Source organism: Brienomyrus brachyistius, unplaced genomic scaffold, assembly GCF_023856365.1.
Source record: "Brienomyrus brachyistius isolate T26 unplaced genomic scaffold, BBRACH_0.4 scaffold38, whole genome shotgun sequence".
In the NCBI taxonomy this organism is placed as follows: Eukaryota; Metazoa; Chordata; class Actinopteri; order Osteoglossiformes; family Mormyridae; genus Brienomyrus; species Brienomyrus brachyistius.
The window spans coordinates 2,489,616-2,513,529 of NW_026042313.1; the positions used below are offsets into that span (position 1 = coordinate 2,489,616).

At 41.1% G+C, this 23,914-nt stretch overlaps 1 protein-coding gene across 8 annotated transcripts in view; it reads right to left on the reverse strand.

The window, feature by feature from the left end:
- Positions 1 to 23,914, reverse strand: part of LOC125722365 (agrin-like) — a 186,252-nt gene that overhangs the window by 39,326 nt on the left and 123,012 nt on the right. For 7 of the 8 annotated variants that reach the window (XM_048998507.1, XM_048998506.1, XM_048998509.1 and 4 more), the window contains 7 exons: positions 17,497 to 17,718; positions 14,540 to 14,737; positions 14,111 to 14,311; positions 4,610 to 4,755; positions 4,419 to 4,524; positions 994 to 1,110; positions 188 to 352 (listed from right to left, as the gene is read on the reverse strand). In XM_048998507.1, the coding sequence (XP_048854464.1) occupies positions 188 to 352; positions 994 to 1,110; positions 4,419 to 4,524; positions 4,610 to 4,755; positions 14,111 to 14,311; positions 14,540 to 14,737; positions 17,497 to 17,718 (1,155 nt within the window). The remainder of the gene's footprint in view (positions 1 to 187; positions 353 to 993; positions 1,111 to 4,418; positions 4,525 to 4,609; positions 4,756 to 14,110; positions 14,312 to 14,539; positions 14,738 to 17,496; positions 17,719 to 23,914) is intronic. The other variant, XM_048998505.1, reaches the window with a different exon arrangement.

The window sequence follows — 23,914 nt, forward strand, 5'->3', positions numbered from 1 at the left end:
ACTTGGCAGAATTCAAATTGAAACATTTCCAAGGACAAAGCTCACCGTTTCCCCTTTGACGGAAAAAGGGCAGTATAATCTAATCTCTTCAATATAAATCCTCATTGATTACAATATATTATGTAGACAAACGAAGTCACTGATAAAGGTGGCGGCCATGTATGATGCATCCAAGGAGGTCCCTTACGTGTGCAGCCGCTGCTCTTCTCTGTGGCAATGCCGCGGAAGTTCCAGAAGCCTGGCTTGCAACGGTCACACTTCAAGCCACCAACGCCAGGCTTGCAAGAGCACTGGCCACTGACAGGGTCACACGTGCTGCCATATGAGCCGTATGGGTTGCAATGGCAAGTACCTGTGGGGCGGGTGACAGAAGCTCATGGCATCACCAGCTACCAAACTTATTTGTAATAATAACCAAAGGAACATATCAATGCTAATAAACATGCAGCAGGGCATCAGCTAATACGATCTCAGTTAAATTTATTTCAATACACCATGTTACGTGCTACACAGTGAATAATGGATTAATAATTCAGAAGAACAGCAAACCCAAATTTATCTGTGCTGTACCTCTAGGCAGGTCTGGTAATATCAACATTGCATGTTATGCACACGAATTATCACATTGCTCAGATCATGAAGGGCAGCTGGGTGAGACCCTTAATTTATGCAAAAATATTTTTACTCCATCAAAGGTAATAACGCTTAGCAAGCTTTACAACTGAAATGTTCCTTTTCAAAATTATCTAGTGTACTATATATTTATAATGTGCTATTTGCCTCACTTGAGCGCTGCTTTGGACAAAAGCGTCCTACAAAATAAATATAAGTGTATATAAAGTGTATTAATTTATTAAGGCATAGTAAAATAGTATTATGTATAACATGCTTGCTGATACCTTATTTATTTTACAACAGCAATTCCTATTGAATATTTTGATCAGTTCCCACTAATGATGATGATGAAATTTAGGCTGATTGACTGGCACTCACTTGGGCACCCTGCTAAGCCCACGCCAAGGGCTGCTGTCCTTTTGTCGAGGCAACATCCATAGGTAGTCTGACTGCAATCTTGGCTTGATTCAGGACTTGGTACGGAATTCAAAGGGGCTGCCAATAAACACATGGCCATAAGTAAGCATACCAAAATTTTAAGGGGACACTTTGAAAGGAGTGGTTTATATAGCACTAAGCAGAGATGCAAAAAATCCCAAGAAAATTGCAGGAATAGAATCTAGCACAATACAGTAAGAAGTTTCAGGCACCGAGTTTGAGAGCTGACATTCTGTGCTGAAATAATAACCCTGTTGATAACGACAGTTTGAAATTGAGACATAGAGGTGGATTGTGGACTTTTCCAGAAAACAAACATTGCTGCTTGAGTCGGAATTCTGACAGCTCAGTCTGGGTTCATTCTGATGAGTATAATTCCCCAGTTGAGGTTATATTTATCATATATGCCTTTCCAAGGACAGCAGTTTGTAACACATGTATGGGGACAGCTATGATGAATGGCCCAAGGAAAAGGAGCATCAATTGTGATAAAGGGTTGGACAAGGACCTCTCCTGGAGCCAACACCTTATTGTGGTGGAGGGGTTTGCCTGTTCCAATGATCCCAGGAGCTAAGTTACCCGGGGCTTTATGCCCCTGGTAGGGACACCGAAGGCAAACAGGTCCTGGGTGAGGAACAAGACGAAGTGCGGCTCATCAGACCCCTTATGAAGAGAAACATAATGGATCCATGATTTCCCTTGCCTGGACGCAGGTCACCGGGCCCCCGCCCTGGAGCCAGGCCTGGGGGTGGGGCTAAATGGCGAGCACCTGGTGGTAAGCCCTGCACCCATGGGGCGTGGTTGGGCACAGCCCGAAGAAGGCACGTGGGTCTGCCCTCCAATGAGCTCACCACCTGTAGGAGGGGCCAAAGGGGCTGGGTGCAGTGCGAGTTGGGCAGTGGCAGAAGTTGCGAGTTGGGCAGAACTAGCTCTAGGGACATGGAATGTCACCTCTCTGGCGGGTGAAGGAGCCTGATTTGGTGTGCGAGGTTGTGAGGTTCCGACTAGATGTAGTCGGGATCACCTCAATGCACAGGAGAGGCTTACTTATTGCCCCCTGGCTGGGCACCTATACATTGGGGTTTACCTCAGTGAACGAGAGGGTAGCCTCCCTTCGCCTTCGAGTGGGGGGAAGGATCCTTACTGTTGTTTGCGCTTATGTGCCAAGCAGCAGTTCAGAATATCCACCCTTTTTGGAAGGGGTGTTGGAGAGCACTCTCTTATTCTGCTGGGGGACGTCAATGCTCACGTGCACAATGACAGTGAGACCTGGAGAGGCGTGACTGGGAGGGACGCCCCCCCTGATCTGAACCAGAGTGGTGTTTTGTTATTAGATTTCTGTGCTCATTATGGATTGGCCATAATAAACACCATGTTTTGGCATAAGGGCATATGTGCACTTGGCACCAGGACACCCTAGGCCGCATTCGATGATCGACTTTGTGGTTGTGTCGCCGGATTTGCGGCTGCATGTATTGGACACTTGGGTGAGAAGAGGGGTGGAGCTGTCAACTGATCACTACCTGGCTCCGCTAGTGGGGGAGGAAGCTGGTCAGGCCTGGCAGGCCCAAATGTATAGTGAGGGTCTGCTGGGAACGTCTGGCGGAATCTCCTGTCAGAAGGAGCTTCAACTCATACCTTCGGCAGAACTTCTCCCATATGCCGGGGGAGGCGAGGGACATTGAGTCCGAATAGGTCATGTTCTGCGCCTCGATTGTAGAGACAGCTGACCAGAGCTGTGGCTAAAAGGTGGTTGGTGCCTGTCGCGGCAGCAATCCTTGAACCCGCTGGTGGACACCGGTGGTAAGGGATGCCGTCAAGCTGTAGCAGGAGTCCTATCGGGTATTTTTGGCCTGTGCGACTCCAGAGGCAGCTGACAGGTACTGGCGGGCCAAGCAGAATGCAGCTTCGGCGGTCGCTGTGGCAAAAACTCGGGTGAGGGAGGAGTTTAGCGAGACCATGGAGAACAACATCCGGACGGCTTTGAGGAGATTCTGCTCCACCATCTGGCAGCTCAGGGCGGGAAAGTGGTGCAGCATCAACACTGTTTATGGTGGGGATGGTGCGCTGCTGACTTCAGCTCGGATGTTGCGGGTCAGTGGAAGGAATACTTCGAAAACTTCCTCAATCCAACAAACACGCCTTCCAACTAGGAAGCAAAGTCTGGGGACTTGGGGGTGGACTCCCCTATCTTTGGGGCGAAGATCACTGAGGTGGTTAAAAAGCGGGACTGTCTTGGTTGACATGCATCTGCCGCATCGTGTGGCCATTGGGGGCAGTGCCTCTGGACTGGCAGACCGGGGTGGTGGTCCCCCTCTTTAAGAAGGGGGACCAGAGGGTGTGCTCCAACTATAGGGGGATCACACTACTCAGCCTCCCTGGTAAGGTCTATTCTGGGGTCCTGGAGGAGAGGGTCCATCTGATTGTCAAACGGATTCAGGAAGAGCAGTGTGGTTTTTGCCCTGGCTGTGTAACAGTGGACCAGCTCTATACTCTCAGCAGGGTCCTGGAGGGTGTGTAGGAGTTTGCCCAACCAGTCTACATGTATTTTGTGGACTTGGAGAAGGCATTTGGTTGCGTCCCTCTGGGAGTCCTGTGGGGAGTGCTCCGGGCATATGGGGTGCCGGGCAACCTTATAAGGGCTGTTCGGTCCCTGTATGACCGGTGTCAGAGCTTGGTCCGCATTGTCGGCAATAATTCAGACTCATTTCCAGTGAGGGTTGGACTCTGCCAGGGCTGCCCTTTGTCACCGATTCTTTCTAAACCATAGAGCTGCTGCTCCTCCACATTGAGAGGAGCCAGATGAGGTGGCTCGGGCATCTGCTTAGGATGCCTCCTGGACACCTCCCTGGTGAAGTGTTCCGGGCATGTCCCACTGGGAGGAGGCCCCGGGGAAGACCAGGACACGCTGGAGAGATTATGTCTCTTGGTTGGCCTGGGAATGCCCCAGCATTCCCCCTGAGGAGCTGGATGAAGTGGCTGGGGAGAGGGAAGTCTGGGTCTCCCTACTTAGACTGCTGCCCCCGCAACCCGACCTCGGATAAGTGGTGGGTGATGGATGGATGGTTGGACAAGGACAGAGAGAATGAGAGGTCAGATTATTTTGTTTGGATAATATATTGTCATTTTTGATCCTTGTCACTTGCTACAATGAGCTGTAGATGCTGAGCTATAGATGCTGAGCTATGGTCAGTGCTACAGGAACTGGGCAGTTCCTACTGGGGAACACATGATCATGTGACATGGTTCATCACCCCTACCACTAGGCCTTGCACTGAGCTGTATCACTTTCCATCCAGAATTTCTTTTTATTAGGTACTGTAGGGAGGGTGGACATGGTAAGGAGGGCGGACATGGAGACTCACCGATACAGGGCCCCTGGTTGAGTATCTGCAGGTGCATCTGCTTCTCGCACTTGGTCTTCTTGAGCTCACATTCACTGCTGTAGTTGCGTCCATCTGAGCCACACACCTGTACAGAGTAAGGATGTAGATGTTGGTGAACTAGGTATAAGGAACATGAAGAGTGGCACTAGACTAGGCGTGATTCATAGTACCTGACTGCGTGGGACGCTGTGGCAAGTGAATTCGCACACACAACGGTCGTCCTCTGCGTCTTCGTCCCATGAGCCCCCAAACATGCGGCAGCGCTCTTGATCACAGTCATTGTCGGACCCTGAGCCAGAACCACCAGACCCACATTCTGCAGAGCAAAGAGACAATGCTCAGAGACAAGAGACACACATTTCTAAGATGGTCCCTGGTCACAGACACACACATACTCACAAAATTTCAGAAACAATAATGTAACATAGTTTAAGTGCATTGATGAGAATTTTGTAAAACTATGTTCATGAGGGACCACACAAATTAGAGGTATAGCAGAGTGTTGACAAAAGAAATTAAATTAAATTAATTCATTACAAAGTCAATATGTCATATAATCTAAATTATGACTTGCCTGATTCTTAAAAAAATCATCTTGTGACCCAAGCTACAGTCAGTGAATTCAGAGGTTTAGCTGTGTTTATTACAATACTTGAAGGCAAACTTTCAGAAATTATCAAAAATATTGGGTCTTCAGCATATCATTTTGAAGTAGAGAATTAAACTAAGTGCAAGAGATTAATGAAAAACCCATTCAGTTATTAAAAAATGTAACGCTTTACATTAAGTGCACCTTCATAATGCATTTATAAAACATTCAGTGCACTTTCCTAATGCATTTATAGAACATTCATAAGCAGCATGCAAGTACACCTTAACATCCTAACATCCCTTAAAAGTTTTTATATAAATTAATAACAAATATTACATGATTATACAATTATAATGTTTGTTATTATTGTGTAATGTTTGTTATTAATGTATATTACAGCTGTTAAAGGATGTGAGGATGTAAAGGTACATGTTTATGAATGTTTTATGAATACTTTATGAATACATTATTAAGGTGTACTGAACGTTTTATGAATGCAATATAAAACCATTATAAAGGTGCAGTTAATGTAAAGCATTACCAAAAGGAAAACAAATTTAGCACAAAGGGCACAATTCACAGTTAGGCCTAGTTTGAATGCAAGTATTGAGGGAAATTGCTTCACATCACTCCTGATACAGCATAGGATGCATGATACAACACCGCATCAAATACCTAATCCTTGCTGTCATCACTTTAGCTTAAGCAAAGGTTAGCCACAGCTGATGAAGACCTTTCACTACTGTACACGGGCAATGATATAATTGCAAGTACATTTGTACATTTAACGTCCGATGTATTTTTGGCCTGCTTTGTTCAAATGGCTTTATCATTCTGATATTAGTAATTTCATGGATCATAAAATGTGGCGTTATTATGTTTAGTGTGATATAGCTGAAAAATGTGATTTCTTATTGTCCAAACTGATCATTGGTTTTTGTCCATCATGGATTGCTGTATAATTAAAATATTTTGTATTACTTACCTTTTGGTAACATTACATTTATTTTATTTAAAAAAAAATGTTCTAATAACTGTATTAAAATTATTTAAATATGTTTTGGTAAGAATCTTATGCCAATTCTGTAACCATATCATACCTTAAATTTAAATTGGTGGAATTATCTTCCACAACTATGTAAGTTACAGGAAATGATGGCACTTCTTCTTACTGGTGAGACCTTAAGCACATGGAGGTAAGCATAGTCTTTTCTTATTTTAATCTTGGACCAAGAGTCTTTTTTTTAATGTCAAACTTGTTACCACAATATCATAACGGAAAGCACCATTAATTACAAGTTTAAAATTTTTAAATTTAAAATTTTTGCAGGTGCCAAGGTTTTTTAATGGATATTTTGATCCCACTACTTTTGCTGAATTGGTTCTAGTTTTTGAGATTATGGACATCCATGAAAATAATGCATTCTCCCAATGCAACTTTCGTATGATAACAAATGCAACAGCTTTTGGTCTATCTTTCAACTCTTTAACAGTGTCTCAGGTAATGAAACACCCCATATAATTATTTTGTATTTCAATTTGTAGGCCTATAATGCTATAAAAGCGACTTTTTGAAGCCAGAATTTAACTCTGAATTTGCAGAGGAAAGAAGTCGGCTACAGTATAAGTTTGTCAACCCAGTCTTGGTTTATACCCAAAAATGGAGGAAAGATATCAAGGCAGAGGGGACATACACATGATGGCAGACTACTGTTAGAATCTCCAATGTGATTGTCCTGATGACACACATAGAAGGAAATCGCATAAACAGCGTTTCTGGAAGTACTGACATTAACAACAATTAATAATTAATTGATATTGTATTAATTAATTAATCAAATCATACATAACGTTTTCCTGTCACTGTTAGATATTTTTAACATCTCTTTTGAAACATTTCTTTTTTGTATGACTGTTTACTTACTAGTTGTAACTGAAATAAAAATATTCTTGCAATTCTGAATGCTTTTCAAACATGTTGTGTTAATTAATTAACTATTAAATACCTCAGAAACTGGAGCCAATCTGGTAAAACCGAAGTCATATTCTTAATCAGAACCATAAACTTAATATAAAACCATTCAGACATCGTTGGCACCAAAATCAGATAGAAGTTTATTTAACTCATAATGTGATTAGTGTCATGTGCTGTTCGCATTTATACTACCAAGTGGAGTTTTTGTTTTAAAAGTGGAAAATTGTCTGTTCTGTTACCGTCAAACTCTGTTACCAAAGTTCTTTCCACACAAACAGTAAACAGTATGATACTGTTTTTCTGAATAAAAGTAAGAAAAATAGGTAGCTTGTGTATGGCAGTCATTGATTTGTTAAAACTGAATATGTTTTCAAAGAAAAGATTTTCTTCTTAATTTTTTAAATGTACCTCCAATTACTGAATCACATAAATAGAAATCAGAACAGGACCTTAGATGCTGTGATGAATGCAGCCAATGGAAGCTGTTTACTATCCTAGTTTTGTTAACATTGCAACAAGGAATGTTATCGCATACAGAAAAACTATTAGATTGTGAAAATTGCAAAACAACACTGTGGCATTGTAAATTTAGAGGCATTGTATGCATTCCATTAGTTCTAAGCCAGGGAGAGGATACCTGAACATCATGTACACATCTTATAAAGCAATAGGGTTCTACATGAAACAAGACATTCATAAAATGAGTATAAGGATGCCAGCTATCAGACATTAGTTTGCTGATTGATAGACTACATCAGGGACATCAGATGTCCTTCGTGAGCAAAAAAACATCCATGCAATTAAGAACTGTACTTTTCTATTTACTGCAGAAAAACCTGGCCTATAGGACAAATTTTTTCTGAAAAGGAAAGAGTGACTGACATGACCTGCTCATCCGATCCTCCTGTGTGCAACGTCCCCTCATTACCTCTTGTGAATTCCAGATCATGTCAGCTGTTCTGCATTTCCATCCCTGAGTGATGTGTTTTTAGTCTGCGTTCAAGTCAGTTTACCCAAGTCCAGTCATTGAAGTGTACTGAAGTGTTTATGTGCTTTGTCAGCATTAAACCCCGTTTTGGGACTTCTGTGTGCCTGACTCTGTTTCCCCGCTCCCGGCTCGCTCGCCCTGCACATGGACGTTACAGTGATGACACTGCAGCACCATTCTAGAGTGCCTTATCATTTCAAGATTTGTTCACTTAGCTGATACATACATCTTCATTTTCATCCTTCTCCACAATGGATCCTGTGTTGAGTTATTACTATTAACTGCTAATTGACAACAGGAAGACCACTTGTAGGGTTTGGAGCATCAACTTTTTAATCACTACACTACCTACTGCTCCTCCTTGAGCTTAAAACCACTTAATACAAGCACAGTGATCCCCGTTATATTGCGATTCAGCGCCCCCACTCTATCACAGATTTTTCCCCGACGCATCACAGTTCTCTGCGTATCACGTACCGCGCTTGTGGTCCTATTGTTGTGAGCAAACTTTTTGTGAACTTTTCACTTTTCATTTTGTTTTAAGCCTTACGATTTAAGGCTTAAACTATAATTTTTTTTTATCTATATCTGTTTCTCTATCGCGGATTTTCACCTATTGCTTTTAAAGCATGTGGGAAGGGCATTTTAAGGCTTAAACTATAAACAAAAATGTTTATTTATATGGTCTTTTTGTATTGCGGATTTTCACCTATCGCTGATGGGTCTGGAACGTAACTTCTGAGATAGGCGGGGATCACTGGAACCCAAAACCACTTTATCCAGTTTTACACAGTCCTGTGTCCCCTCAAATAAAATAAAATAGGTAAACATAAATCAAGAGACCCCCCGGTCTGATGTGAGTTTCTGGCATAGTGACACATTAGTGTCACGCCCGGCTCGTCCGCTCCTCCTGTGTGCCACGCCCCCTGCTTACCCACGTGTGTTTCCCGAATTGTACCCAGCTGTTTCCGTTTGCTGTCATTCAGTCTGGTGTATTTAAGTCCTGGTCTCCCCAGTTTGCTTTGTCTGTCAATGATGTCTGATGTCAGTCGATGTTCGTGCCCTCGTCTCCATCATTAAACCCCTCGTTTGCCCTGATTCCCGGCTGTCTGCCTGCTTTTTGCCTGCCTGCCCGCACGATCGCCGCTATCGCTGCCGTCTCCCGTGACAATTAGCCACATCAGTATGATTTTCTAAATTCATATCCATGTTGCACAAGAACAACCAAAAACACAAAAGAGTAAATAACAAAACAAAGACCTTGGGTTCATAGTTTCTGCCTTTTTATGTAACTGACACCCTATGGCAGACATGAAACCTTCAATGAGGACCAAAGGAAACATCAGTAGCAGCTATTCACAAAGCACACCTCATTTACTGTAAACTGCTGCTTAGCAAGAATGCTTCATTCTTGAAGCATTGTGAAGGAGTACAAATTCCTGGGTGTTCACCTAAACAACAAACTGGACTGGTCTACAAACACTGAGGCAGTTTACAAAAAGGGTCTAAGTCGTCTTCACCTGCTTAGGCGGCTAAGATCCTTTGGGGTGAACAGGACTCTCTTAAGGTCCTTCTATGACACTGTGGTAGCATCTGCTATCTTTTATGCTGTGGTCTGCTGGTGTGGTGGAATTGCAGAGAGGAACAGGGGGAAATTGGACAAACTGGTGAAGAGGGCCAGCTCTGTCCTGGGCTGCCCACTGAAATCCATCGAGCAGGTTGGGGATGAGAGGATGCGGTCTAAGCTAACATCCATTATGGACAACACCTCCCACCCCCTGCATGAGACTGTACGAGCTCTGAGCAGCTCATTCAGCAATAGACTTCTACACCCACAGTGTAGGAAGGAGCGCTACCGCAGGTCATTCTTACCAGCGGCTGTCAGACATTATAACAGTTTAGCGTGAGTATTTTTTACTCATATATGTTTAACTGACATATCACATGCTGTAACCAGGATCATTCACACCCCACCCCACCCCCGCACTTGTGTACATATCTCTGTACATTTTGTACATATCTCTGTACATCTTTATTTATTTCCAAAACTTTTGTACATTTGTATTTATATCTTTGTGTATCTACCTGCTCCTATTGTTCTATATTACGTTTTTGTGCAAGAGCTCTGTAACACCTAAATTTCTCATTCGTGGGATAATAAAGGTTTATTCTATTCTATTCTATTCTATTCATAAAAGCTGCCAGATATCACGGTGCCATCATGTCAGAAAGACAGTCCCCTGGGACTTACACAACTACACTGTCTAGATCTTACAGACAGCAGGATGCAATAAAACATGCACTCATCCACAATTCTGCTGAAAACAGTGTGTCGATGAGAAAGCTCAGCGGAGAATGGCTACATCTTAAAGTTAAAGATCACATGCGCTAGGCCAAAAGTAGATTAAGTCAGAATGACAATGTATTCCCCAGACGGCCCCCGTCACTCCTGCCTGGCATCAAATTTCTTCTCCTCCCACACCCCCAGACTATATATAATACATATAATGTTGTTGTGAAGTGGTAATAAAAATAATCAAATATTTAGATAATATTGACAAGGTGAAGTTTCATCTGGCATCACACTTTCCTTTGCTCTCACGATTTGGGGCTGCTTCAATTTTTGTGTCCAAATTTCACAAAATCTCAAAATTTGTGATGATTCACAGATATTCTTTATTATAATATGTCTGCAAAGTCTGAGATGTATCAAAAACTTCTTTTGCTCTGTCAAATACTTTTTGAATTATTGCGCTAATGAGATTCTACGGTCTACGGTGATGACAGCCAACCAGTCCCAAAACCATATGTATTCCCCATCTGGGGGATACAGTTAAAGAGTGCAGTGCTATGTCAGACTGAATAAAGTGCTATAACATCAAAAATAGTTGATACATGGCTGATAAACAAAGGATGGAAATAGAAAAAGTGACAAACAGACATGACAGATGACCTTAGTTTCAGCTATAGAGACACAGATGCTTACATCACCTTCTGCTCTCCCAGCCCAATTTCCCTTCCACCATGTCCTTTGGTTTGTTCAGCTGCAAGTAGCAATGTGCTGTATGGCAGTGACATAAATGCACGATACAATGCTATTTGCAAATCAAACCCCCTGGACCAGGATATCTGCACACCCTTCTGAGTCACCATACTCACCATCCTCACATAGCGAGGACAGTGGGATACTCAAGTGTAACATTAAACAGGTGTCAAATCTGTATGTGTTGCTACTACAGTTTCCTTTTGTTTTTCATTGTTTCATTTTACATTCCTTTATATTACTAAAGAACATGACTTTAAAAATCCCCTATGAAGACTGAATAAAGAGAAATATATACAAGAAAATCTGAAGGTTAATTTACTGATCAAATTTTGAGGCAAATAGCAACAAAACTGAAGTGGCGCAGCGTAGTGATACCAAAGAGAATGGCAGTCTTAGACATGTGACCCTGTGCAATAACACAAAAGTATTTGACAGATCCTGTGAGACAAATCACATGAAAAACTGAAGCACTGCTTAGTGGCAGCAAAGGGAAGGGTGACTAAAGAAAATATTTCACATTGTAAATGTGATATCTCAGAAGGTATTTGATATATATGGATAAAAATGTACACCTGATTTCATTTCAATTGTCAAATTGCACCAAAATTGAAACAACAGCAAAGGAAAGAAGGTGAGGCTGCAGACAACAATCAGTCTAAACTCCTAAAGTATTCAATGGATATTTTTCCAGGAACTTTCCAGGAACACATGCATGTGATGGTGCATGTGACGGTCTAGGGCCCATTTCATTTTGAGACAAATTGCAAAAAAACTGAAGCAGTGTACTGTTACTGGTGGCAAAAGAAAGGACAGCTACTAAAGCTAATCTGGTGAACTGATAACATTCAGACAGAAACTTGGAATTTTAATAAAGATTTTTGGAAGAGATGGGGAGAGTTGAGGGATTGTAGAGGTTGGGGAGTGTTAGAGGACTAGGGATTAGATGGTCTGTAGGCTAAGGTAAAGTGACAGATACAATGTCTAAAAATAGTATTAACTAGCTACCTAAATTAACTTAGTTTCTGTTCAGATAAAATGGCTCAGTCCTAAAATTGAATTGCCTGATTCACTTTTGAAAAAGGCTAATGATGTACTTGATGAGGGACACATAGAAGAAAGAGCAGTGATGGAACAAGATATCATCTCAGATTCAAGACAAACATGTTCAGAAAAAGTTAGAGTAGGCCCTGATGTTATAATATACAGGAATTTTGTGAACATGAGATATGACTTATTTATGAGCTTACAGAAATGTGGTCCTTACTAGTTTCATTGGTTATTCTCTGCCCTGTATTACTTCATTATCTCAAGTATAAGATGTCATAGCCACAACATGAAGTATAGTACAATACAGATGCTCCTCTACTTACGAATGAGTTACGTTCCGAACAGCCATTCGTAACTTGAAATGTCCATAAGTCATTATTCAACATAATTTTAAGGATATACGCAAGTACAAAGAACTAGGGTGCTGGGAGTTCGCACGGCACGTTGCTGCACGGCGGGAGTAGCGGCCAGAAGTCGTACTAGGTGGAATTGGCGCAACTTTTAGAAATATTAAAAACAGAGACTTTCAGTGTCAACAATTTGTGTGTAAGATAACAGGCACATCCTTCTAATTGAGCTGCAAGGTAAAGTTTATTTGGGGTCAGTATCTGTGTGTGTGTTTTGGGGGGGGGGGGGGGGGGGGGATCAGGGCAAATATAACCGCAGCCTTAGAGGGACCATATCAAAACAACCACTGCTTTTTATGTCATCTAAGTTTCCATCACCTAACTCTATATTGGGTCCTAAAGCTAAAAAACATAATCATCAACATTAGTGCAGGTTTGTGGTATAGGGCTGTGCGATATGATGATAAATAAAAACATCTCTTTTCATATTATGCTCTATCATTTTTTTTTGTGGCATCGCAAAAAACACTGTTTACGCCTATATTTCTTCATCATTTGGATGACGGTATGCAGTTACATGCCACCAAATGTGATATGGCACTTTTATTGGACTGCATTATTTGTAACACAAGACAATAGACAAATATGCACCATGATCCACAAATAAATCACTATGCACAAATATGGATTTTATCTGTGTTGTATAAAATCATATCGACAAAAATACAGAGCAATATGTACTCCTGAAACGGTTTTGCACATTGTGGATCACTTATCATTTGCGGATCACGCAACATTTCGTTCCTATTAATTTTGCGGATTTTTGACCAATTTGTAGATTTTCCCTGATTGTGTTCTGTTCCTAGTGTTTTATTCCCTGTTAGTGTTTTCTAGGTTTTTGGTATTTGTAGTTCGTTAAGTTCCTTAGTTTCTGTGTTTGATCGCTAATAGTTCCACCTGTTGCTCATCTTCTTGTGTCAGTGCTTGTTGATTGTTTTATTCTGTTGCTCATTATCCTGCACCCTGTGTTGATTGGTTAAATTGATTATGTCTTATACTTGTTCCTTGTATACCCCAGCTTTCTAAGTGTATTTAAGTGCCTGCCCTGGAGCCTGTACTACGAAGCGGGGTTACTGGCTTATCGGGGTAACTTGTCAGATTTAAGGTAGTCTGGGTCCGCTACTGTGTACTCCATGGAGTCATTGTATTAGATACTTGTGCTAATGCTGCTCTGTTTGGTTCCCCTTAGTCCTGCTCACTCTGGTTTTCCTGTTTTTGTTTTAACCCCTCGTGGTCTTTTTGTTTGATAAATTCTCACTGGTGTATTTTTGTTGTATTAAATAAACCTCTATTGCCTCGTGAGCCACCAGTGGATCGTCACCCTCAATACTGCCTGCACCATCTCCCGCCACCATAACACTAATGATCAATCATAGGTCCATTACATGACACAAAATTTCCTGTTTTCTTCGAGTACTTTTTATAAACTGGCATATAAACTGAGCAACACAGTCACCATACTGAGGTATGCATATGGTAAGAATGCAGCCTTACAGGCTCTAAGCAATCACCTCAAATGAAAAGTGATTCAAATTTCCTATTACTTAAAACAAGGAGAGACAGGTTATCATGAGATGAGAAAAAAACATGTCAAACAAGATCGTTGTGTGTTGTACCTTCATCACATCTGCCCATCTTGACGACATCAATTTTCATCTTGAGGACACAGGAGTCGAGACGGAGCTCGCAGTTATTGTCGTAGGCGACTCCGTTGCTGCCGCACACAGGGGAGAAGGGCTCTCCCTGACAGGATGGACACTCACATTTGTTCCTTACACAGCGTGCCCCCCATGAGCACATGCTGCCGCCACATGTCTCTGTGGACAAGTAGAAGAGGCTTTGTATTTACACTGGGAGAAGCTGAGATGTTTATGATGGATGTTGGTAAACCACATTGGGTTGGGGTGAGTTATAGTAACTATTGTTGGAATATAAAGGTGCTAATTGAGCATTACTAAATATTGGGAAAGTGTTAGGGTTAGAGTTGGGGTTAAGGTTAGGGCCATGCAGAGTCATGCTCGTTTACATTAGCACGCATACTCAACTGCACTCTCCTTGGGCGGCCACCTTCAGGTCCTTCTGTTCGGTGCAAGCCTGCACATTGAGCAGGCACTCACTGCTGTAGGTGGTGCCATCTGTGCCACACACGGGCTGATGAGTGTCAATGCACTCGGTGGGGCACACACACTGTCCTGTCTGCCCATCACAGATTGCCCCAAATGAACAGCTGCCGCAGGATTCTTCTGTGGGAGGAAATTTAGAAAAATTTAGCCGCACCACATTTTGTTTGGAATGTCTTCTGAAGTAATCTGCTGATCCCTCATTCATTTAAGAAGAGTACAAAAAACAATTTTTTTTTTGCATTTTTGAAGGAAGGGAAAAAAATATGTCCACAATTCTGGCATCCCAACATTCTGTACTTCTATTACACACATCTAGTTGTGAGTTTTCCTTAAAAATTCCTTATGATTTAGGAAAAAAATCTGAAAGCAATTTCAAATCCCACATAGGGCATTTGGGATAGAAATGATAAATCAATATTTTTTTTACTGTTCAGCTAAAGACAGGTACAACTCTAGCAGTAGCACAGACCCTTACAACATTAGTCTGCTTATCTCACATTAACAATACCCATTAGACCCTGGGGCCTACAGCGCAAAGACCTGTATCACAGCTGCAGTGTTAGTCTGCTTATCTCGCATTAACTATATCCATTAAATCCTGAGGGCTGCAGCCTGGAGACAGATATCACAGTTGACTACCTACAAGTAGCCCCACTTTAAAGTTAGTTAGGGGCATCCAGAGGAGATTATGCTACATGATGGAGTCTGTACCACACTACAGGGAGAGAAACCCTTTTGGGCAGTGGCGGATTAACTTCTCTAGGGAGCCTATGCTGACATGGCCACTTGAACTATTTTGTGAGCCGAAAGAGAAACAAGAGAATTAAAAAAAATGTAATATGAATAATCCCTGCGGAGAGCCAGCGGAAAAGCCTGCTGAGCACGGCTGCTGGCTTTAAAATTTGTAAAAAGCAGAAGAGGGGCTGCGAATAGATCAGGTGGATTTAATACATTTTACCATTGCATTGGTCTTGAAAGGGGGCTCCTGATTTCACCAGGGACCTAGGGGCGGGCCCCTGATTGTGTCGGCACCCTAGGCTATAGCGTAATAATCACTGGGACAAACCTCTCACAGGACATAATTGTCTACATTCATGCAAAATGTGTACTGCTTGGTTAGAATTCAGTCTGGTTCCTTCCATCAAAATCCTTCTTTCTTGTTTTGATGTATGCCAACTTGTGACCCACATTTCTCCAGCAAGCTGTCCCTTACTAATAATCTCTCTATTTTTAAAACACGTGGATTGAGTACTGACACGTACCTATTTCTCACTCACTTTCTCCAACACACAAACACATACACAAATTATATGAAGATTCAGACATACAAACACAGTAGACAGATATATTTTTAGTATACATATATTTTTTGTATACCATAGCAGATGACCTCAGCCTACATCACTTAGGAAGGTGACAGAGCACATCACCTGGAACCAGCTGTTTCATGGACCTAAGTTTAACTTTACTCAAGAGTGACAGAGGAGGCAGCTCATGGATTAGAAGGGGGGGTAACATCCCTAACAATCAACAGTGTGCATTTTTTAAAAACAGAAATGCCCTATTTCAGTGAACCAGTGGGTAATATGTCACTTTAAAGCCTTGTGGAAGTTAGTTTGCCAAATTCGCCCCACCAATGATACCAATACCCCAAGTAAGTGATGGTTTAGCTGCAAATATTCAGAAACAAGAAAACAGTGTAACATCCACAAAAACAAACACAAATACACCGGTGTGAACCCTTGAGCAGCTGCAAATACACGTTTTCCAGCCATTTAATACCAATAAGCAATAACGCATATGAAATGTATATGGACGCTTTTCCACTGCACCAGGTACTGCATGTTTGGTACGGTACTTTTGGTACTTTCACTTTTCCATTGGCTTCCAATTGAGTACCAGTACCAAGATCCAGTAGCAACAGTGCAAAACCAGCTGGGATACTTTTTTGTTACTCCGGTACTTTCATTACTTTCGGACATGAAATGCTTTCTATGTAGATTGGTTATGCAAATAGCCTGCCTCTGAAACACAATAAAACCACTTTCTTGAAAAAAGAGTAAACAAAGAAAATGAATAAATAAATAAATAAATAAATAATAGTAATAGTAATAATAATAATAATGGATGCATGGACAAAAAGGAGTCGCAAGCTATAATTGCAATCTAGTCAGAAGAATAGTTGGGGTGGTATTTTATATACTGTAACACACTAGGACAGCAAAGTATTGGGAAATTTCCAAATATGTGATTTTCTTGAAATAAATACTAGGAAAATTTCCCACAAGCCCATCCAAGTGAGTTAAACACCAAGGATGAAATGATTATGATTGTCTCAGACAATGCATGCAATGCTCATGCAAAAGCAGAGGTAAACTTTAAACATATACTACGTAATCCTGAAAAGGGATAATCATTATAAAACCTGCTAAGTTTTTTTTTTCTTATGACAGAGTAAAAAAACTTAAATTCCCTGCACTACCATGTCCATACTGAATTGAAGATAAACAAAAGCCTGAACTCAATCTAGCTGACTAGTGATGTAAGAATTGCATGTGCATAACATGCAACGTTATTAGTAATATCACACATATCCAGCCCTATAATATACTACAGCCATTTTTCAGATTCAGTACAAAATACCCCACCTTACGTTGTGATGTCATTCAGTGCCAGTGTCAGTTTTTACACCAGTGGAAAACCAACACCTTGAAGAACCATACTTTTCTTGCACTTTCTTGAAGCACCAGAAGTGCGGTACCTGGTGCAGTGGAAAAGCGCCCTACTACAGTTTAGTGCCAAAGTGAAGTCACAGGCCAAGTGACCAAAACATAAAGGTCTACTGCAATAGCACTGAGATCCAAAGGCCTGCTACTCACTGCATGGTCCTCGGTGCTTCATGTGGATATCCTTCTGTAGGGTGCAGGACAAGGTTTTCATCTGACACTGGTTGCCATAGGTGTGGCCATCACTGCCACACACTGGGTCCTGTGATGGCGGGCACACGTCAGGGCACTCGCACACAGGCCCCCCATCCTTCACCACGCACATGGCCCCCCACTCGCAGCGGTAGCCCTGGCAAGGACTGGGAATGTGCAGATCTGCATTAAAGAAAGAGACTATTAGGGCTGGATGGGAAGAGGCTAGGTCATGTAACACAGTGAGAGCAAGGCCAGGGATGAGTGCCAAAGATAGACCAGGAAAGGGAATAGGATGTCTGACTGGGGGGGGGGGGGGGGGGGGACTGTGGAACAGGGGCGATCATAAAGAACAGGTGTTGCTGTTGGCATCAGCCAGAAATACTAATTATTTCTGATATGAGTGTCAAGACTGTTCCTTCTAAAATCACTGTAGCTGCAGCTCATAATGTCAAGGCTTGATTTTTCCAAGGCCTGCTACTCCCAGTTAATTCTGCAATACCTGTCCTGTCCTCCCCCCAGTTGCACAAAGGATGCTAAAATGATGTGCCCCGCCCCCATCGACTTCAACAGCAGCCTGTCAAAACACAACAAGCCAGCCCAAAAATCAGGCAACCTTACCTACACCCCGAAAAGAGCTATACCACAAATTGCACTGTTTCATTATTCAAGAAGTCACATTCATAGATGGAGACAAACATGAGGCACATCTCATTAGTGGAAACATTTTATTGAAGCACTGCAGAGTGGGTCCAGATGGAAAACAGGGTCAGACAGAAATTCTAGGTCCTGCACCTGTCTCCCAGCTGGTCCTTCTTAGTTAGTACTGGATCTTGCATTAAAGTAATAGGACAAGAACAAACTGCTAAAAAACTGAAGAGTCAGGATTAAAAAAATATGAATCTCACTGGAATTCTGGAATTTGTCTTGAGCATGTAGCCTGGAAGCTAACAAACTATAGAGTGAACGACATAGCATCTTTAACACAGTCTGCGTGTCAGTGAGGCAGGATGGCTGGGAACAGGGCTGGGTAATGATTAGCCCCCCCCAGTACTACCTCACAAATTCAGTTATTCGAGCAACTTCTGTGGCACTGGCATTAATGCAGTTATTCTTTAGAATTTGCCACATGGCCTTTTCACTAGTCCAGGACCACAGGGCACCTTGGAATATCACTAAAAATAATTGTGTTGGTGGGAAATTTATCATACGCAAGATTAATGTCGCTATGTCTTTATATATTTTTCTCTCCATTGCACTGTCAGTCTCTCCCACCACCACCCCCCCCCCCCACCCGTATAAAGTGAATACTGACACAAATGCTACCAGGCACAGCCAGTGGCATCAGTCGCCTCATGCTAACCCGCTCTTCTTGCAAACATCGCTGAGGGATGGCACCTACTTTCTCTATGGCAACTTTTTGACTGCATCATGCCGTACTTATTAGTTTTCTGTTGTCATGTGTCATTTGCCTATTGTCATTGTGCCCACAACATTAGCAAGCCATGCCACTAAAAATGTCCAGCAGCCTTGGTCATGTGGCAGTAAAGATTCTGATTCAGATCCAGTGTCTGCCCCACTGCACTATGACTAGTTGAAGAATTGAGTACAGTATGGACAACATCAACATAAGTCAAAGTAGAAAACTAAGCCAATGATATTTTCCTGTGATGGGTTCTATTTTTTTTCCTAAAAAATAGAAAAATAAATAAATAATTGAAAGCGATTCAATTATTTCTGTGTTACTGATGCCAACTCACTGTGTATGCAGGACCTGTGGAGGAAAAGTATACCTAACAAAGACTGATTATTGTTATTTAATAGTCTTTCATACGTCACATCCTTACACGATATCAATATTACATGTGTGCCCATTGCATTGTCACGATATACATTGCACCCTCCCCCGAGCAAGATAAATTCGGTCTCCCCCCATGTCAAACTGTTTCCAATGCATCTGCTGTTGAGAGTCTATATATAACTACCTTAAGCAAGGGTTAGAAATATATTAACCTTGGAACCCTATTTAATTTCAGAATGCTTCAAAGACCTTACTCTATGACCCTCATCTCTGAGTGAAGTGCTTGGCTAACTCTGTCTGCCTTGCCTGCACCAGCAGAGAGGGGTAACTGCAGACAGATGAACTGTCTACTTAAATATCACTGCCAGCCATGACACTTTGCTCTTCTATTCTGCTCCTTTAAAAAGATGAAAACATATGCTTCTCCAGGTGTTTGAAATCAAGAAATCAGAACCAGCCATTCTCAAATCACTTCATCGTAGTGTAATTGCACAACGCAAAAGCTTTGAATTCTGTGAAATGGATATTAATATTCTGTCATCAGCTCAAATTAAGACAAACTGGATTATTCTACCCATTGCTCAATGGCAAACTCTGTTGGGTACAACTGAGAAGTCCTCTGCTCCAAGAATAAAGCCCACATCTCACTGAATGACAAAAAGAGGCTGGCTGATATCAGACACACCCCAGAGAAGCTGTGTCACAGTCTTTACCGCTACACCATATGCTGAAGGGGAGGCCAATGAGGAAAAGGAATATGTGGCCACTACATGTTGAGAGAAAAGGGGGAAAATTTAAATGCATTATAATAAATTAAATTATATTCATTCGAGGATACACAAATTCACCAGTATGGTGTTCCTGTTATTGAGGAGTGAAAAATCCTGCAACTGGATTTTATAAAGAGACCAGACAGAAAAAATAACACAACCAGACCAACAGAGGTTTGATAGACAAACCCTATGGGAATTATGCTGTGGGAAAACATGTCATGTGACTGTTAGAATATTGTGTGCTGCAGAATATGACCGAATATAATATGTGTTAACCTGGCTGTGAACCAGAAACGAAAAACTGAGGCAGTATGCAGTATAAAAGGGTCTGGATTCATGGTAAGAGTCATAAGTTCCACGTGAAACATGAAAATAAAGACCCTGTGTACAAGATGGCTGCCCTTGATTCATGTGTTAGCAAGTTACATTTCTACAGACTCGCTCCTGTGAATTGGAGAGCAAGAAGAGTAAATCATCTAAGTAAGACTTCCACAACGGTGATCAGAAAGTGGAAAACTGTACAAAGTATTCCATCTTCCTTCGCTGAATTTTGGGTCATTTATTCATTACCAACAGAGTTGATGTCATAAATGCAAGCAAAATTAAAAAGATGGCAAGAACTGGGTATTATTACTTCTGATGTGTATCCTCAGTTATAGGGTTGGGATGCATTATCTTCAAATATATCATTAGGAAGAGTCAAACAAGTGATACTGAATTGTGTGGTTAAAAAGTACAACAAGGATTATTTTGATTATAGATATATCCTAATGTCAAAGAGAGAAGGGCTAGTTTTAACATATTTGCCTAGATAGTGATAGTGTAAACATATGAACAACTTGAGAATGCATGTAAATTAGGGCCGCTATGTGCTTCACACGAGGCAGCACATATGTAATGGGACGCGTAAACAAAGCAAGCAGTGTACTGACTGTACTTGCATGCTTAGTTTACGTCTGTCTGGAGGATTAAAGATCACGTCCACCAGGGGGCAGTGCGAGAAAACCATCTTGGTCAGCTCCTTCATTTCCAGTCTCAGTTGTTTTGTATGAGGTTGTGACATGAACTATGTACACTTGCGGCCTCCACAGTGATAGAGTTGTAAATGTTTTTAATACTGCTGCAGCATTCTCTGCATTCTAACCAATGCTCCACAATGTATTTCGCTTTGCCACATATCACTTTATTACTGAATGCTGCATTGTATGTTGCTAAATATCTCATAGTAGTTAGTAATTGGGCTGCACAACACTGGAAAATATCAATTTCTGCAATAAGTATTGCAGTATCTGTAAAGAAAAAAAAAATTCCCAGTAACATATCTATTCATGAGTAATCAGCAAGGATGAAAATGATTAAGAATGGCTTGAACAGCGCATGCACTGTTCATGTAAAAGTTGGGAAGGTAAACTTTAAACTAATGTTAATATATATACTATATATTTTGTACTGAAAAATAATGATGCTTATCACAAGTTATGCAAGTCAGAATTTCAAATTTCATCGTACTTATTACATGATACTGCTTTCTTAGAGACTTAAACTGCCATTAAATTTTGAAGACACTGTACACAGAAGGACACGATATGGTGCTCACAATATTTTCTCTCTTGCCTCTGAAAATAAACAGATCTTCAGGCCATTCATTTTTTAAAAAATAGATGTTATTTTAATACTAACTACCGTACATAAACATATAGTCCAATGACAAATAGTGATTGTTCTGCCACCCCAATTTTTGGTGGTACTTACTCTGGAATAGTACTCTCCTCATATGTGTAATAAATGCAGAAAATGTGCTTATGTATATTCGTTGTGAGCAAAAATTATAAATCAGCCCTTAGGCAGCAGGTGGTGTCTGGAAATTTGGTGGGAAAAACAAACAGTTTAAACCTTGAAAAAGTAGTTAAAAACCTTGAAAAAAGCTAAGATTGATGACTTAAAGCACAAAGTGAGAGTTGAGAAGGAAAAAGTTAGGCCACTGGCCACCCAGGACCAGTCTGAAAAAGTGAAAAGATACTCAGCAGTAACTCCTGTGGAATCTCTCTGGGGACTGAGCCCATTCATGCTCTGCATACTGCTCTTCCCGCCTCATTCTATCTGTGAGTTACAACATGTACCTGAATTTGAGCAAAATTAGCCGATGCAAGAAATGACTGCTCAATATATTATTTTGATTCAATCCACCAGAGAGCCAATAAAGCAGATGGCTTCAATGTGTACGCTAATATCAATCATCAATCTGATGTATTCCTACTGTGCACTAGAACCAAATTATCTGTTCTACCTATATTTTATTAAGATCAACTGCTATCACCCATGGTGACAGATGAATATCAAACTCATGATGCAGGGGAGGAAGGTCTATGCCTATAGAAATGCTGTCAAATGATCCTTATAAAATTTAAGCAGGCATCTGAAATCACACTGGATATCTGAAATGGATGTCATAAAGTTGAAGGCAACCCTTGAAATCCTTGACAATGAGCTGACTTAACAGGTGTGATGGCTAGAAGAGATATAAATCCTGATTTGTCCAAAAATTACTAAGCAAGACTACCTTAAAATCCAACAAGCTATTGAATAATCATGTCTTGTGTTTATGCCAGTGTCAGATAGACTGTTGAACACATACTCACAACAGACAGGAACAAATATGTATGATTTTAGGGTTTATAAATGTCGTTGAGCGTTAAACTTTACTCACTTTACCTGTGGGAAAATGTTACAGATTTACAGTTAGTGGAACTAAATTTAGCAGAAGCTAATTGGTCTGTTAATGGTTTTCAAATTTAGCAGAAACACTAATCTGCTAATAAAAAAGTTTACTTCACTAATTAGCAGTTAGCAGAACCCTGTCCACGACTTTTACTGGAATGGTTAGAGTAGAGCTTAGAGTCAAATCACATCAGATCAAAGTTCATTTATAAAGCACTTTTAAACAACTAAGGTTGACCAAAGTGCTGTACAGATTTACAGCATTTAGATTAGATTTAGATTTTCTTAAAGAGAAAAAGAAGAAAAACCAATAAAAGACGTCAAATATTCCAAATATACAACCCTAAGCTGATTTCAGGAGAAGACCTCCTCAGCATGCCTCACTGACCATCAACAGTGTTGCTGTGGAGAGGCTGAGAACAACCAAATTTCTGGGGATGCATATTTCTGAGGGTCTATCCTTTACCAATAACACCACATCACTGACCATGAAGGCGCAAACATGCCTCTACTTGCTCTGCAAACTGAGGAGGGCGAAAGATCCACCCCCCATCATGCTCTCTCTTTGTAGTGAGCGAGAAACGGAATTCCGGTTCTCATGTATATCTTGCACATAAAATGTGAATTGACAATAAAAATCTTTGATCTTTGATCTCTTTGACCTTTATCATCTTTATTGATGGCTCCTCTTGGAAAATATGGTGCATAAGTTAGGGTATCAGGCATATGGCCACTGAAACCTTAAGCATGCGTCCAACAACCTGAGCTCTAAGTGTTAACTGCAGCCTGTAAATTTACACAGGGCCTACTACTAACATCTGGATTTGAGACTAAAAGTTTACATATATCTAAGTAAAAGACTGAAACACAATGTTTCACAGTGGCTAGTATTACCACATATTTCTTATGTGAAGTTAACCAAGGTATCTATTCTAATCCTATAAGAGGTAATGGCAAAATATTTTAGCCTTTAACCTTCTGAAGTTGACGCCATCGTTGGCGAAGCCGAGTATCTTTCTCGTGTATTTCAGTTCATAACTCACTTAAATCATATTGTAGAAACATGAAAAAAATGCTGCCACCCTCA